Below are 14,340 nucleotides of genomic sequence, written 5' to 3' on the forward strand. Positions count from 1 at the left end.
AATAATATGTTTTCAAATTCGAATCTATTTTGTTATTGATAATCTGCTCCTGCAAGAACGGAGTGATATCTCCACTTCAGTGATGTCCATAATGTCTTTGGCCTCCGTATAATTTACACTTCTTAAAGCACTTTAAGCACCATCTCATTTCTTCGTATCTCTCTGCTTTAAGGACCTCATCAAGTTGTTAGCAACGTTTAAATAGAAAAAGGACAAGCGTGTATATTTTATATTTATCACTAAACGGCAACGTTTTTGAAAACGGTTTTATATACATACGAACAAGGCTATGTAAGACGACTTGAAGTGAAAGTGAAAGACAGAACTTCAAAACCACTTTCGACAATTATACAATATATATAAACTTTTGATATACAATACGTATACACTGGCGGCATACTGGATTTAAAACGACCATTTACATTAAAATTAAAATTAAAATTAAAAAAAAAAAAGAAATTTGATTGTGACTGTCGTTCTATTTTCTTAATCTACTGTTTTGTTGGCGAAGATCTGATATCAGGAATATACGATCCATCGCAACAGTTTGGTTTATATAACGAGCTTCCCGTTTCTTCCTATTCAAAACGATACCTGGCGAGCATTTATTGATAACAAACGAGTCTTAACGGGTCAGCTTTATATATACAAATATGATTTTACCTCGAGAACAATTTAACCCCATGGACAGCAAAATGCTTGTCTGATTGTCTGCTTTACTGCTTCTCTTACTTCTCTAATCTTCCAGCAGTAAAGAAATGGGTTTAGAGATGAGTTAAAGAACACTAAAGACGAAACTATTCCAAAAGTAACGTAAGAATGGGATGAATGTGTTTTGCTGTAAACTATATTAATTTGTATTACACTATATGGTAGGAAACAAACAACCAAGGCTAACTGAACCCACAGTGCACTGTACACTCCCTTTTTAAATCGCACCAAGTTCAGTACGTTTGGTTGCCTCGTTTTTTGTTGAAGATGATCTCCAACCTGAGCGTGATGTCGACGAAGAACGCGGAAAATCTTAACGTACGAGGCGACTGAAATTAATAAGCAGGGCGGCAGAACTATAACGCTACACCAAAATGAAATCTGGGGATCCAGAAAATAGCAAAAAGCAGCAACACCAGGTATAACCCAAAAAGTAGCTACAATGATATATGTGCGCCTCAAAGTTACAATTTGTTTGTATCTTAGCCCCAATAACAAGGCGAGAAGTCTGTCCACGCTTATGGCCATAATCGTCAACAAAGACGCTCCACATAATATATAGCCTGTTACGTACCCAGTGTCCCATGCGTATCGACAAAGACTCCAGTCTTCGTAAACTAACGTCATATAGTAAATAGCAGAAAGAGGCTGGCTAAGAAGTCCAACCAAAAGGTCAGTTGTTGCAAGACAACGATACAAAAATTTGGACGGCGGATGAAGTGAAGATTCCTTGTGAAGGGCAACAAGGATAAGAAAATTTCCAAGAAATGCAGTTATGGAAAGGAGAATATTGACAACTGCGAAACAAAAAGATTGTTTTTGTAATTCACCAACCAAAAGAGGGGAACATGCCAGTTCTTGAAAAGTTTTCGTCTGCGTTCCAACTACCGTTAAATTTGTTGCTGCAATCATCAGTTCTGCAGTCGTTTCGAATTTCTAACAGGATTTCTGTGATTAAAACCGCGTGTAGTTCATCTGTGAAGCACTCGTCCGCCCACGATCACTGAAACTTTAATTTTTAAAGGAATAATTTCATAAAGATTTCCATAACAGGTTTCATTATTTTTATATAATAAAACATATTTAAAAATACGCAAACAAACTGTATGAGGTGTCAAAAAGAAATGAAAATGTTCCCTCAAAATTCTTTCTTGTGTCTCTTGTGGACATAAAAAAGCGGTGTGATCTTACTGATATCTGTCTAATAGCAACTTGATAGCGCTAAAAATTGTCCGTATTTAGTCCAGATGAATTTTAATTCCTAGATGAAGTGATGAAGTATGTTTAAAACACCATTTGTGTGCAGTTGAGTATTGAACCATTCTCAGTCTCAAGAAATAGAAAATAACATTTTAAGCTGGCGACGTGAAATCGCTTCTCTCGGATTATTTTAATAGTTTTCTCCGTAGTCTCTCGCTAAATCATATATAGTACACATATTCTCAAATACTCACGTTGTAGTAACTCAGTGAGGCTGGAGAATCAAGATTATTGTCCTTACCGGCCACCCATGCCACAATCTTGAACCTTTCGCAGGGAAAAAGGAATGACTGATAAGATATTCGTGTATAAGAGGCGCTCAAGTATGATAATTCATAACGTAGCACAAGAACACAAGAAAGTCATTATCCTTAACTTGTTTAATTGTTTCTCTCATAATGATTTCATAATTATTTCCTGGTCTGAACTGTGAGTTTAGTAGTTTCCAGAAAAGCAAACGGAAAAAGAAACCTTTTTCACAATGCTATGATCATAATTAGGCAGTCTCCTTCATTGTCCCAATCAAATGTATCTCTATGCAACAATAACCTGAGTAATTATTTCTCTTCTGCCATCACTTTAATTGCCTACTTAATGTGAGAAAGTTTTTTAGAGTTTTAACGGAAAATTCAATATTATAGATAACCGGTGGTAATAAATCTCGTCATTTGCTTCGAAAAGCGACCATGGTATTTCCTTTTGTGCTGGTTTTAGGACACTCATCCTCAAGCTCTCTTGACTCATTATAGGTTTTCAACTTTTCGTACCGCTCCAATCAAAGGTATCGAAATACGACAAAGATATCTTTCATTTCCACTGTAAAAGATGATGATTTCTTAAGGAAATGAATTACGAGATTTATTTGCCAGCGGTTACCTAGAATATTGAGTTTTTTTAGTATTAAGTCTTGAAAGCTTTCTCATATTAAACAGGCAATTAAAGTACCGACAAAGGTTGAACGATTTCCAGTTTTTGCTTCAGAATAATTCATTTGGTCGAGAAAACGAATAAGACCGTTTACCCACGATCATAGAATGATGTAGAGTTAGGGTAACTCTTTAAATAGGTTAATTCTTTGTAATTTTCTTGCAATTACTGAACTCATTGTTCATCAGGAAATAAGTATTGAATCAGCTTGAAAGAAAGGATGAAATAATTCAAGCATATTGGCTTTCTTGCATTATAGTGTTCCGAAAGTCAGTCGAAGCAACAAAAACACAATTTGGAAAAACTCTTGACCAGGTTTCAACCGGAGCTTGATAGATACCTTGATATTTCTGCCTCCACGGGTTAAAAAAGAAAATTAGTTATTCTTTGAAATTAGAACAGACTCTTAGAAATTTGATTTTATATAAGTTTATTTCCTCTTTTTTTTTTTTTAAGAGGAAGAAGTTTGATGGGTTGGATATCTTCATTCTTTAACGAAGTCCTTGCATATTACATTTCATCATTGCTTCAAACGGATTAACCTTATCTATAGCATCTTTCGCAATTCAAATTGTCCTATGGATACATTCTTCATTTGTTACAGACTAGGATGTCCCAAGCAACTTTCCCAGATCCTCTTGGCCGCTCGAGGGCAGAAATTGTTATGGAGGTAGCAATTGCGATCCTGATTTGCCTCACCGCCATATTTGGTAATGTGCTGGTAGTTTACGTTATGAATAAATACTATGAGAGGCGAACCACCACCTTTCACAATCTTTCACTGACTGAAATCTTTACGGTGACCCTTTACACCGTAACTTGAAATTTGACCCAGGAATGGTGTCATGTCACCGCAACATCACGACTTACTATGGGTGTGGCCTCTATGTTAAATATCGCCTCAATTGTCATGAACAGACACATAAAAGTCGTCCATCGAGCCTTGTATATCAAGTTCTTCCCCAGAAAGAGTAGCTTGGTTGTACTGTGGTCTCGTCTGGCTGTGTTCTCTCATAATCGCCACGCCTCCGTTGTACGGATTGGGAAAGCTGTAGTTCGACTCGAGTTCCCTTCTTTGCAGCTTTGACTTATCTTATGTCCTAGCAACTACTGGAGGGACCTGGGTCATGTTAACATCTGCGATATTTTATTGCTATTGGGAAATTTACAGGCAAGTGAGAAAAAAGTTCTGATAACGTTAACACCAATGTCACACAAAATAAGGTTGGTACTCCCAGGCTTCATCATACCGACATTAAAGTTTTGAAGAGTTGTTTCACAGTGGTTTGTTTCTTTTTAATTACCTTGGCTCCTCCATGCTTAGGCGCTCTTTTAACCGCTGTTGGAGATTATCCACCTGCTGAGGTGCATAAGGTAGCTCCGTATTTTATTTTCTCCGGGAGCCTGGTTAATCCAATCATCTATGGGATCATGAATCCGCAGTTTAGAGATGCCTTCAAAACGGTATTCAATTGTTGTTCATGTGGCATCGATCATTCAAATCAGTCCCATGCAAGAATTTCAGCGGTAATGATACATACCAAGAGCAATGAAGGTCGATGACCAGTGAGAGGAAAATTACTACTGTAGAACCGAAGAGCAATAAAAGTAGGATACTGGCATGGTAACAAGCACACTGACTCTTGACTTTTCTCAATGATTGCCATACAATTTCGTCGTTTTTTCAATCGAGGTTTGACGGCACGCGCGATATCTTACTCCTACTGGAAAAATTGCCAAAAAGTGAAAGAAAGCACAAACAATATCAAAACAAATGACGAGCAAAATGGTGTCGGTACACCAATGATCTATCGTACCGATATCAAACTTTGAAGACTTGTTTCAAGGTGGTTTGCTCGCTGTTAACTACATGGGGTCCTCCATCCATAGTTTCTAATGTAGCCATTGCTGGAGATCATGCTCCCCATGTAGCACCTAGAAAAGCATTGTGTTTGAACTTCCATAGTAGTCTGTTAAATCCAATCATCTATTGGATTATGATTCCGCAGTTTAAAGAAGCTTTCAAAAAGGCACTGAGGTGTTGGTGTTATGGCAACTATGATGCACATCATAATCATGCTAGAGATGTAGCTGAAGTAATGTATACTTTTTTACTTTCAGTCGTGATTCTCAATTTCGTCTCAGAATTTTTTCTTTGTCCCACGCTCGTGACAAGACGAAAAAACAACTTTCTCTTTTTCTTTACCGAGCTCAAAACTTACCATCTCTCTTATTTCTATCTACAAACATTACGCTATCGACATATCTGAATCCTAGCAGTATGCAGGCGCGTGTCATATGAACTTCGGAATAGACCTCGCTCACCGTGGAGTCTCTGTGGCTCAGTGGTTAGAGCATTGGAGCGCTCGTAACAAGACGAAAAAACATCTTTCTCTATCTCCTTGGTAGTTCCAGTCGACTGAATCCCTTTAAATGAAAAACTTGTGTTAGTTTTTGAACATATTAGTAGAAGCTAACAGGTATAACAAGTTACCAGTTAGGCTTATTGGCAATCAAGCCATTGCAACATCTATCTTAGCAAGATAGGCGAGTATCTGAGAAACTGGCTGAGGGCTTTTTACTAGAATAGAGACCAATTCTGCTCAGTTGCAGAACTGAAAGAAATGTGTCGTATGTATTTTGACCAAATGTCTCTGTCTTTTTCATCCAGTGTTAATGTCACAACATGGACAGTTGGATATGCCATTTTCTATCATGCAAATTTGATGTTTACAAGGTATGAAGGGGGGGGGGGGGAGGCATTGTCTCTTAGCAGGCTAAAGAGGCCAAACATTCTGGAGTGAAGGAAGATTTGACCTTAACTAACGGTCAGATACCTCACACTACCAATCACGTTCTCCACCACACTGTTACCAATCAAATATTTGCAATTGTGGTAGAAATAAAAAATTTATTTGCTTAGTTGTCAAGATTGCGTGGTTGTGGTTGACTCTTGTGAGACAACCTGGTACTGAGAGCCTGAAAGCAAGCCACTTAAATCAGTAAAACATTCGCACATGCGCTGACGTTTAACCTATGGTTGGCGGAGTAAAAACTGCTTCGTGCGATCTGATTCAGAAGCGTACGATCCGAAACTTTCCTCCTAACAAAACAGTGTCCTAAAAAGCGTCATTCGTCTGCTATAAACGACCAGAGTCAATACAGCGGTTAACGATGTACTCCCAAGTTCGATCGTTTTCATCCATTCCACGTTCAGAATCTCAGTTATCCCTTCTTTTTTACTCTCTACTAAAACTCTCACCATTTTGACTCTAACAACTTGTTTTTATATGAAAGAGCGAATCTAAGGAATTTTCCTTTCTCCTTATCAGATTTCTAGTGTAAAATGTACTTATGTTGAAAAAAGAAATGCCTTCTTGGTCACTCTATTACTAATAAATTCGGATAAGCTATTCTGATCTGGACTTCATTTCATGTGTCATAGAGGAAGATGGTAAAAGCTTCAATTCTCGCCAAAGATCCCTGATACCAAATTGGTTTCGCACAAAAATTAAATTTTGCAATTCTCCACAATGCCTGATTGACATATATATAAAAATAACTTTTTTACTATTCCATAATTACATGAATTTCGTCTCGGTAGGCACTAACAAATTTAAAGATAACTTGATAAACCAACAGTTCGCTACAATTTGTCACTAATCTTTAGTTTGTTGTCATAATTAAGCGGTTTCCGCCTGTTCCTTTTTCATTAAAAGCCTTAGAAGCCGCTTCTTGTCAGCCACTATGCGACTTTCCAAATCTTCAATTTCCCTCTTAATAGCGTCATTACTGTGCGACACTGACTCCCTTACTTTGGATTCAGAGTTCGCTGTCGATATAGAAGAACTGCGCGAACGGGAAACGCTATGGTGCGTTTGCGATGACAGAGGCGTGCAAGCTCATGAGAAGTATCTTGATTGTGAATTAGACCGTAAGTTTCGAAAGTTTCGTGACTGGGAATGTGAATTTCGCGATGATCAGGATTTCTGTGACTGCGAACCTCGCGATCTTGATCGTGATCTGCGTGATCGTGAGTCCCTTGTCCGTAATTTCTGTGATCGTGAGTGTCGTGATCTGGAGTTTCGAGAGTAAGACCCCGATCTTGAACGAGATCGACCATACTCCTTTGTTCGTCTACTGTCAATTTTTCTCGCCGCGCGTTTTACTTTTGCAGTGAGTCTGGGATGGACTTAAAGAGGACTTTCCTATCTTTTCTTGACTGTGCTTGCCAGATTTTCTTGACGGAGATAAACGTTGACTATCATCTCTCAACCGTCTTTCCCTAGAGTTTGATCGCCATCGACGATGTTCTTCAATCGCACGCTCTTCAACCGAAAGTGAACGATCCCTTGAGCGCGTTTTAGCATTAACAGAGTAACTTCGCGAAGGTTTGTCTTCTTGAAAAACTCCCTTCCTTTAGACAGCAGTCGTAATCCAGATTTTGACCGCGATCCAGACCCTTCCTTCCTTCGTTGAAATTGCGTTGCATCGTTGCACGAAGGTCCTGGCCGAACAATGGAAGATACCGGAGAGGTAGAGGTATCCCTACTGATTACAATAAACTCCTGTGGAGATGAACAAAATTCTGAAGAAACAATAGAAAGATTTGTAGAAGAAGACGGGCCTAAACCATTATCAACATGATTAGTATCTCCACAAAGTTTGCCTCTGTCTCATTTCTCGCTCGATCTTTTAGACTCTTTCCTTTTATGTTTGTGTTTGTGTGAATTACGGTGATAGTGATGGTATTGATGCTTGTTCTCCGTTTCCACTTGTGTCTTCTCTCCAACAGTTTCCTTGGAAGACCTCTTTCTCTTACTACGCCCTATAGAGTCGGATGACGCATTGGACGCTTGATAATTTGTCGTGGGTTCAATGTCTACTAGAGTTGTTTGCGGACTAACTGATGAGTTCGATGAAGAGATGGTCACAGTCCTTTCCAAACCAGCTCGACCATTTAGTCCGGATGTGCCTGGTGATGAGCTTGGAGACCACCTGTTGTTTACAGTTTGCCGCGCTGGAGAATCTCTGTTCCAGTCTGTTTGCCACAGAGTTTCGCCAGAGGGGCCTGGAACAGGTGTATGCCCGCCTGATGTAGAAAGGGGACCGCTAGACATTAATATTGTGTTGAATACCTCAAAAATTAATTATTTTTAACCGATTCAAGTTCTTCCTTTTCCCTTCTCGATTTTTTTTTTAATTTTTCCCCAACCAAGTTGAGGATTTGAAGCTGTCATTACCCGGCCGAAATGTTAAGAAAAATTTCGCGTTATAGGCACTAACAATTTCTAATAATATTATTACATGCCAACATTGAGCAGTTTTGAGAATTCTACCTTAATGAGACGCTTTGGAGTGTTACACCACGGAAATTCACATGTAAACGTTGCCCAACTATTTTCCTTATACTACTCTCCTCTTTTCCCATTAAAGCGTGTATAATCCATTTTACAGTTGCCTGCTTGGTTGCCAAGCCTTTGAACAGGAGTGAAGCTAAGACTGATTGACCTTGGTTTGATACAAACGTTACTGCTTTTCAAATATAAATTACTTTGTTGGTCTTTATTATCATGCTAACTAGATGCTGGTCTCTATCACAGCATAGTCACCTTCAGCCTCGCTTCAAATCAAAGGCTTGGCGACTAAGTACACAACTGTAACATGGCTTTTTATGAAAACACTAGTCATGCGACGCTTCGAAGAGGTTTGCCTTGGATTATCCTACGAAAAATCCGTTGCTTTACTATTATACACCACGCCAACGTAAACTCATCGGCCAACACAATCCACAAAGCGAACAAGGGAGGGTTAGGTCTAATAACGTTGCATATACAACGGCTTTAATTCCTTTAATTCCGATATAAAATGGTTATAAACGGTTCAGACCTGAAGTTTGACTGTGAAACACAGTCGGCGTATCTCTGGGTTCCTGCTCTGACTCACTTGGCCAGCTGTACTGCGCACGCTCATCATAAGCAGTCATATCAAATGGCGAACGAGCAAAGCCTATAAACTCGTGGATAAAATGATCTGTTTTGTCAAATAGGAAAGGCTGCAGCTGGCGAGAAAACTCTTCAGAACTAAGCTCAACCCTGAAAATGTAATAGTACAGATTTAAAAACTCAGCCTATCTACATGAAAGGGTAATTTGGTGTTATCAATTAAGTTGATAACGTTTCAAGCGTTAGCCTGTCAAAGTTCGCTCTGACGAAGGGCTAACGCTCGAAACGATAGCTTTCACACTCTATGTTGGCCAATTTACTTTTTCAACTCAAATGATAATACTAAATTACCCTGTTACACTCACCCACCGACGCAGCACCACAGTTTCTTTAGAAACTTACCCCCTTTATCCACATAAAAGTTTTGGCTATCTTCTATCTTTTCTCGTAGCAGTGAAAAAGAAGAAAGGTTTAATTCTTAAACTGAGATTTTTCGTTGTTTTGGCCAAGGGGGTATAAGTTCTCTCTGCGCCGCAGTAAGCGTCAAAGAGCTCTTTTCGAACCAAAGTAAGGACAATGTCCAATCAGAAGAAAGGAAAATACTTCTAAGAGCCAATGAGACCTACAGTATAAGTAAAAACAACCAAACTGACTAAAGCGCGGGAAAACGCAGGCGACCGAGTGGTGATTTGTTTTAGTTTTACATTTGATTGGTTAATTAAGAGAGTGGCGCGAGTTTTCTGGACCAATAACAGAGCGAAGTAAAGCAAAACCAATACAATCTCGGATTACACGTTCTTCCGATCTTCAGTCGAAAATTTATCTAAATGGCAAGACGTAATTCTGATACAAACGGCATTGCTTACAACACAATCATGGAGTGATTCACATCTAAACATGACTTACTTGTTGATCAGAGACAAAATAAACTGAAGAACAAAACTGACATGATTCTCCACGTCATTCAACAACGCCCTTAAATCTCTTGTAAGCCATGGAATCAGTCGGTGGGTGGAAGCAGGATTGGAACGGAAAAATTCTGGTGCTACGAGAAAAAAAAACAAGTTTAGTCTCACCCAGGTACATGTTACTGCGGAGGCTTACATCAAGTCTTGTAGACTGAAGAAACCAATAATATTTCTTTTTCCCCCTAAGTGCAATGTTACCCTCTACCCTCTGGAATTCCTTCCTCCATGAACCCCTAACCCCACTGCCCACAGAGGTTGTATATTCACCAAGCAAAAAAGGCAAACCAAATATCTATCACCAGCCACCGACATAGAGGTGTATAATTGTTTTAGTATAGACTAGAACAATGACACAATATACTGAGCACATCAATATGAATTTAACCAATTTATTCCTGCAGCGATTGCAGCACTTTCAGGCGCAAATTTCGCATGTGTCGTTCGGAGGTCAATAGTGAGGGATATTTGGAGTTTAAGTAGTCAATCAGAGTATGTCTTCAACACTTTCCCCTGTTTTGTTATATATGACTAAAATATTCAGGCAATGAATACAAGTTAAGAGCTTGATATTGTATTGACTTTATATAGAAATTAATAAATAAATGCACTTGTTTTAATACCCTATCCCTTACACTCTCGTTTGTGAATATTGCATCCAAAACTTGGAAATAAGAATATCATCAAGTTTTTTATTACGTGATAATCTCAAAACTTATAAATTTCTTTCCGCCTAGGACGTCCTGTCTGAGTAACTCCTTGCACCCATAAGTTTTTTCGGTAGATGGTCCTGTGTTGAACAAAAGTATAACACTTAATTCATTGTACTGGTGTGTACCTAAGAGATTTCTAACATACAGCAACGCTCGCATGTACTACAGGACCCCATGAGCATCAGGTGTATGTAAATTGTGGCTACACGAGCTTCCAGTGCATGCAGTTACGTACGTAGGAAAAAAATTACATGTGCTGTGCTCTACACCCAAATGCGTGTATTTATTTCATCTTCTGTCATTCTCTGCATGCATTTGCATGCACAAATGCACCAAGGCTTGACCATGTAGTGATACTGCAAGGAAAAATTGCTCATTGATAACTCCTGAGGGGAGGGGGGGGGGGAAAGGGGGAAAGGGAGAAAAAGGTGGGGAAAGCCATTATCTTGACTTAAAGCTTAGTCATTGGTGCGTGTTAATTTCACATCTTGGTACAGGCCTGCACATGTAAACAGATACAAGTGAGTACCTTCTCCGTTGGGGATACACATGAGCCTGTCGTCTAGCTGGCTGCCCCCAAGGTTCAGTCACATTCCACTGGTTTGTTGGCACATTAGAGTCAGGTTTGGTGAGAACGTGCTGATACCAAAAGAAAGAGTTATTTGAAATGGTTTAAACCTACAGATTGTTACTTTTCTGTACATGGCATGATAACTGTAATCAAAATAAGTGGACAAGACAGTTGGAAATTCAGAGATGAACACTGCTTCTTTAAGTTACCAATTGCTGAATGAAATTTAGACATGTGTCAATTGGAAATAAAATTTAGGAGTGCAGGCACATCCTTGTAATCATAGCTTTTCCACAGATATAGTGTTCCATTCTCTTTCAAGTAGCTTTACCTCCACTTTCAAAATGAGAGAACATTTTCATTGTAGGGCAAAAGTTGCATTTATGAAATAACATTGCCCCACTATGTCTCCCTCAAGGCTTTTTCTATGCACCCCTCTGATTACTCATAATTTGAATCAAATATGGCAATGATCAAACATTCAAAAGTTTTGAATTTGCCTGTTTTGCTTTTGATTTTCATCAGCTACAATCCACAACAAAGTTGACACGTTGATCTTTTCAACCCTTCTGTCCTTTTCAAGTGAAACTAGCCCCTTCCCAACCCCCCCAAAATAATGTTGTATCTTGCTTACATGCACTTTAAGGGGCTAGTTTTTTAAATGATTTATAGTGCAGTGCAAACAAAAGTGTTATTCCTAAAAAAAATCAGTTTAAAAACTATGTGTTGACTAAGTTTGATGCTGGCTGTAGTCCAAGTACCTGAGATCATTCTTTTAAACCAAACTGATATACAATAAAAGTATAATAAACATCTTACTGATACTAGGTAATTTGGTGTTATCAACTGAGTTGATAATCTAAATTGGCCACCATAAAATGTTTCAAAGCTGACATTTCATGCGTTAGCCCTTCGTCGATCTTCACTCTGATGAAATGCTAATGCTTGAAACTCTTTATGGTGGCCAAATTAGGTCATCAACTCAGGTAATAATACTAAATTACCCTGTTATAATCTCCCACCAATGCAGCACCATAGTTTCTTTAGAAATGTACCCCCTTTTATTCAGTTATCTCTGATTGTCCAGATGAGGCTATTCAAGAATAGGACTGATATCTTTTGCAAAGGTTGCCACAGTGCAAGTCACCATCACTGACACCAGTCCTTCTAAAGATTTCTCTCAACTGGGTGATCAGACAAAAGCCTGTAGGACAATACTGAGCCGACTGTTGGCCAACCTCTGGCCAACTGTCTGCCTACTTTTGGCCTACAAGTTTTTCTCAGGGCAGTTCAAAAGGAGAAGATTACATTAGGCATAAAAAGCTTTTGGTTATAGGGTTAAATTATAAAGTGAACATCATGATTACCTGCTGGCAATTGTTCACAGATTTGACACTGTGAATAATTGATGTAAAGCTTGATTTGCACAGGGGACAGGTCCTGGCTATTTCTGACCATTGTAAAATACAGAAGTAACAGAAAGCATCTACAAGATAGGTTAAGGTTCAAGATTACCTTATAGCATCAACCCATTACACTCTAACATCAGTATGCACATTCTCTATACTGTTCTCTGTACAATTCTTGAGGTGCTGACAAGGAGAATTTGTTTGACAATCAAGAGCTTTTTTTAGTCGGTGATCATTTCCTTGCTTCTTGTGACCTCAATGTTTGATTCCAGGGAGACATTGTGAGGAGAAATTAGAAGCTGGTCACTCCTCAGGGTTAAAGGGTTAACCTCAAATAGGTGTACAACTTGCGTAGGTTCTCTATGAAAGGCAGAAATTGCAAGCATTTGAATTATACCATGAAGAGATCTGAATCATGCCTGACCTGCCTTTGAGATGAAAGGGAGAGATTTTTTTTAAGTTTTAAACTGCAGGAGAAACGAATAAAAAATATAATAACAAAATAAAAGATACGCAAAATGAAACACCCTACCCCTCAACCCACGTAAATTCCATGACAGCAATATCATTGCACAGTTTAACCAACACATACAAGGAGGGTAGATTTCTAATTTGCACATATGAAACCCTCATGAATCTGGGTGATTGTTACACTTTGCTGCTGGATTTCAGAGAAAACAATTTATTTTCATCGAATCTTTACCTCAAGCTCATTCATGCATCTAAACTTATATTTCACTCGTTAAAAGGATACGAAAGCACTTATCAAGGAATGCTTTGTTATCATATTCACTGAGACAAACCGAACATGTTGCATCTTTCGGACTAGTCCTTCCAGAAGAACATTGATCATCTGCTTGCAGATTTTTCTCGCATGATTTTCTTTTCACATCGATGATTTGAACTTCATCATCACTGCTGAGCTCCACTAAATCGCAAGAAACATTTTCTGTGTACAGTTCTGATTGCGTAGACTGAAGCCCAGAACTGGTGTTATCATCTTTTTCTATCTGGGGAATCGAAGATTTCCCACTACACATTTCATTTGTGTCGAGTTTGGCATTTTCTTCCGGTGGACTGTCTTTTCGATCCTCCATAAATAATATAAAGATTTAGGCAGGCCTAAAAGCGGAGCTCGCATTTTTTTCAACAATGTGCGTTGTAATATCAATGAATTTTCATTCGCAACTTCTCCGAGAGGGGGAAGAAGAAAAGATTGAAAAATGAGTGGTCAGCGGGAAACAAATTTAATACTTCATATAGAGACATATCAGTTATAGTTGCGGAAAACAATAGCGTTGTAAAGCCGAAATATGAACAGTATACTTCGCTAAATAAAATGTTAAGCAATTTTTCAAAAGTATTGATGGCACATATATCTTTTAATGCTGTAATAAACAATGAAGGCATCGGAAAAGGTATCGGTGGCATAAAAACTGTAATAAAACTCTTTAGCGCTACCTGAAGAAGAGTTTCTTCAATGGGATTAAGAGACCAGTTCGGGGAATGGGGGGGGAAGGGAAGAATTGGCGAAGTCTGGAGCCTGGGGACGACGTTCTCACAACTTACAATAAAAACGCATGCTAGTCAGCGGTATCTTAAAGCAGCTGAGGACCTTCATTGTAGTTCCTGATGTGATGAGCGAATTTTCGAAGATAGAGAATATTTTCTTCTTCAGAGGAAGTGTGCGATGTCAGAATCAGTGGAGATTATATTCATTTAAGCGTGCTTGATAATTTTGGTTTGGGAAAATGAGCCAAAATTGAAAGAAACGACGGTAAACTACTTCGAGTTTAGACATCAACAGTCGATTGAAGAGCATACACGTGATAACAGTAA

General features: G+C 38.7%; 1 protein-coding gene and 1 pseudogene across 2 annotated transcripts; both read right to left on the reverse strand.

Moving 5' to 3' along the window:
* Window positions 1-428: 428 nt before the first annotated feature.
* On the reverse strand, window positions 429-2,202 carry LOC149037380 (melanocortin receptor 4-like). Its single transcript, XM_089186492.1, has one exon. It carries the CDS (start codon window positions 1,621-1,623, stop codon window positions 676-678), a length of 948 nt encoding a protein of 315 aa, XP_089042618.1. The 5' UTR covers window positions 1,624-2,202; the 3' UTR covers window positions 429-675.
* A 3,919-nt stretch (window positions 2,203-6,121) lies between these two features.
* LOC149037381 (uncharacterized) lies at window positions 6,122-13,600 on the reverse strand (annotated as a pseudogene). Its single transcript, XR_016181381.1, has 7 exons — window positions 13,256-13,600; window positions 12,460-12,578; window positions 11,051-11,160; window positions 10,444-10,472; window positions 9,750-9,888; window positions 8,788-8,993; window positions 6,122-7,990 (listed from the first exon to the last, which is right to left on the reverse strand). The product of XR_016181381.1 is annotated as an uncharacterized LOC149037381 (transcript).
* Window positions 13,601-14,340: the final 740 nt, after the last annotated feature.

Source organism: Pocillopora damicornis, chromosome 11, assembly GCF_964200805.1.
Source record: "Pocillopora damicornis chromosome 11, jaPocDami1.2, whole genome shotgun sequence".
Lineage (NCBI taxonomy): Eukaryota > Metazoa > Cnidaria > Anthozoa > Scleractinia > Pocilloporidae > Pocillopora > Pocillopora damicornis.

What these genes read in the sequence shown, in the direction of transcription:
- LOC149037380 (XM_089186492.1), bottom strand. Translation starts at nt 1,623, where the DNA reads ATGATTGCAGCAACAAATTTAACGGTAGTTGGAACGCAGACGAAAACT.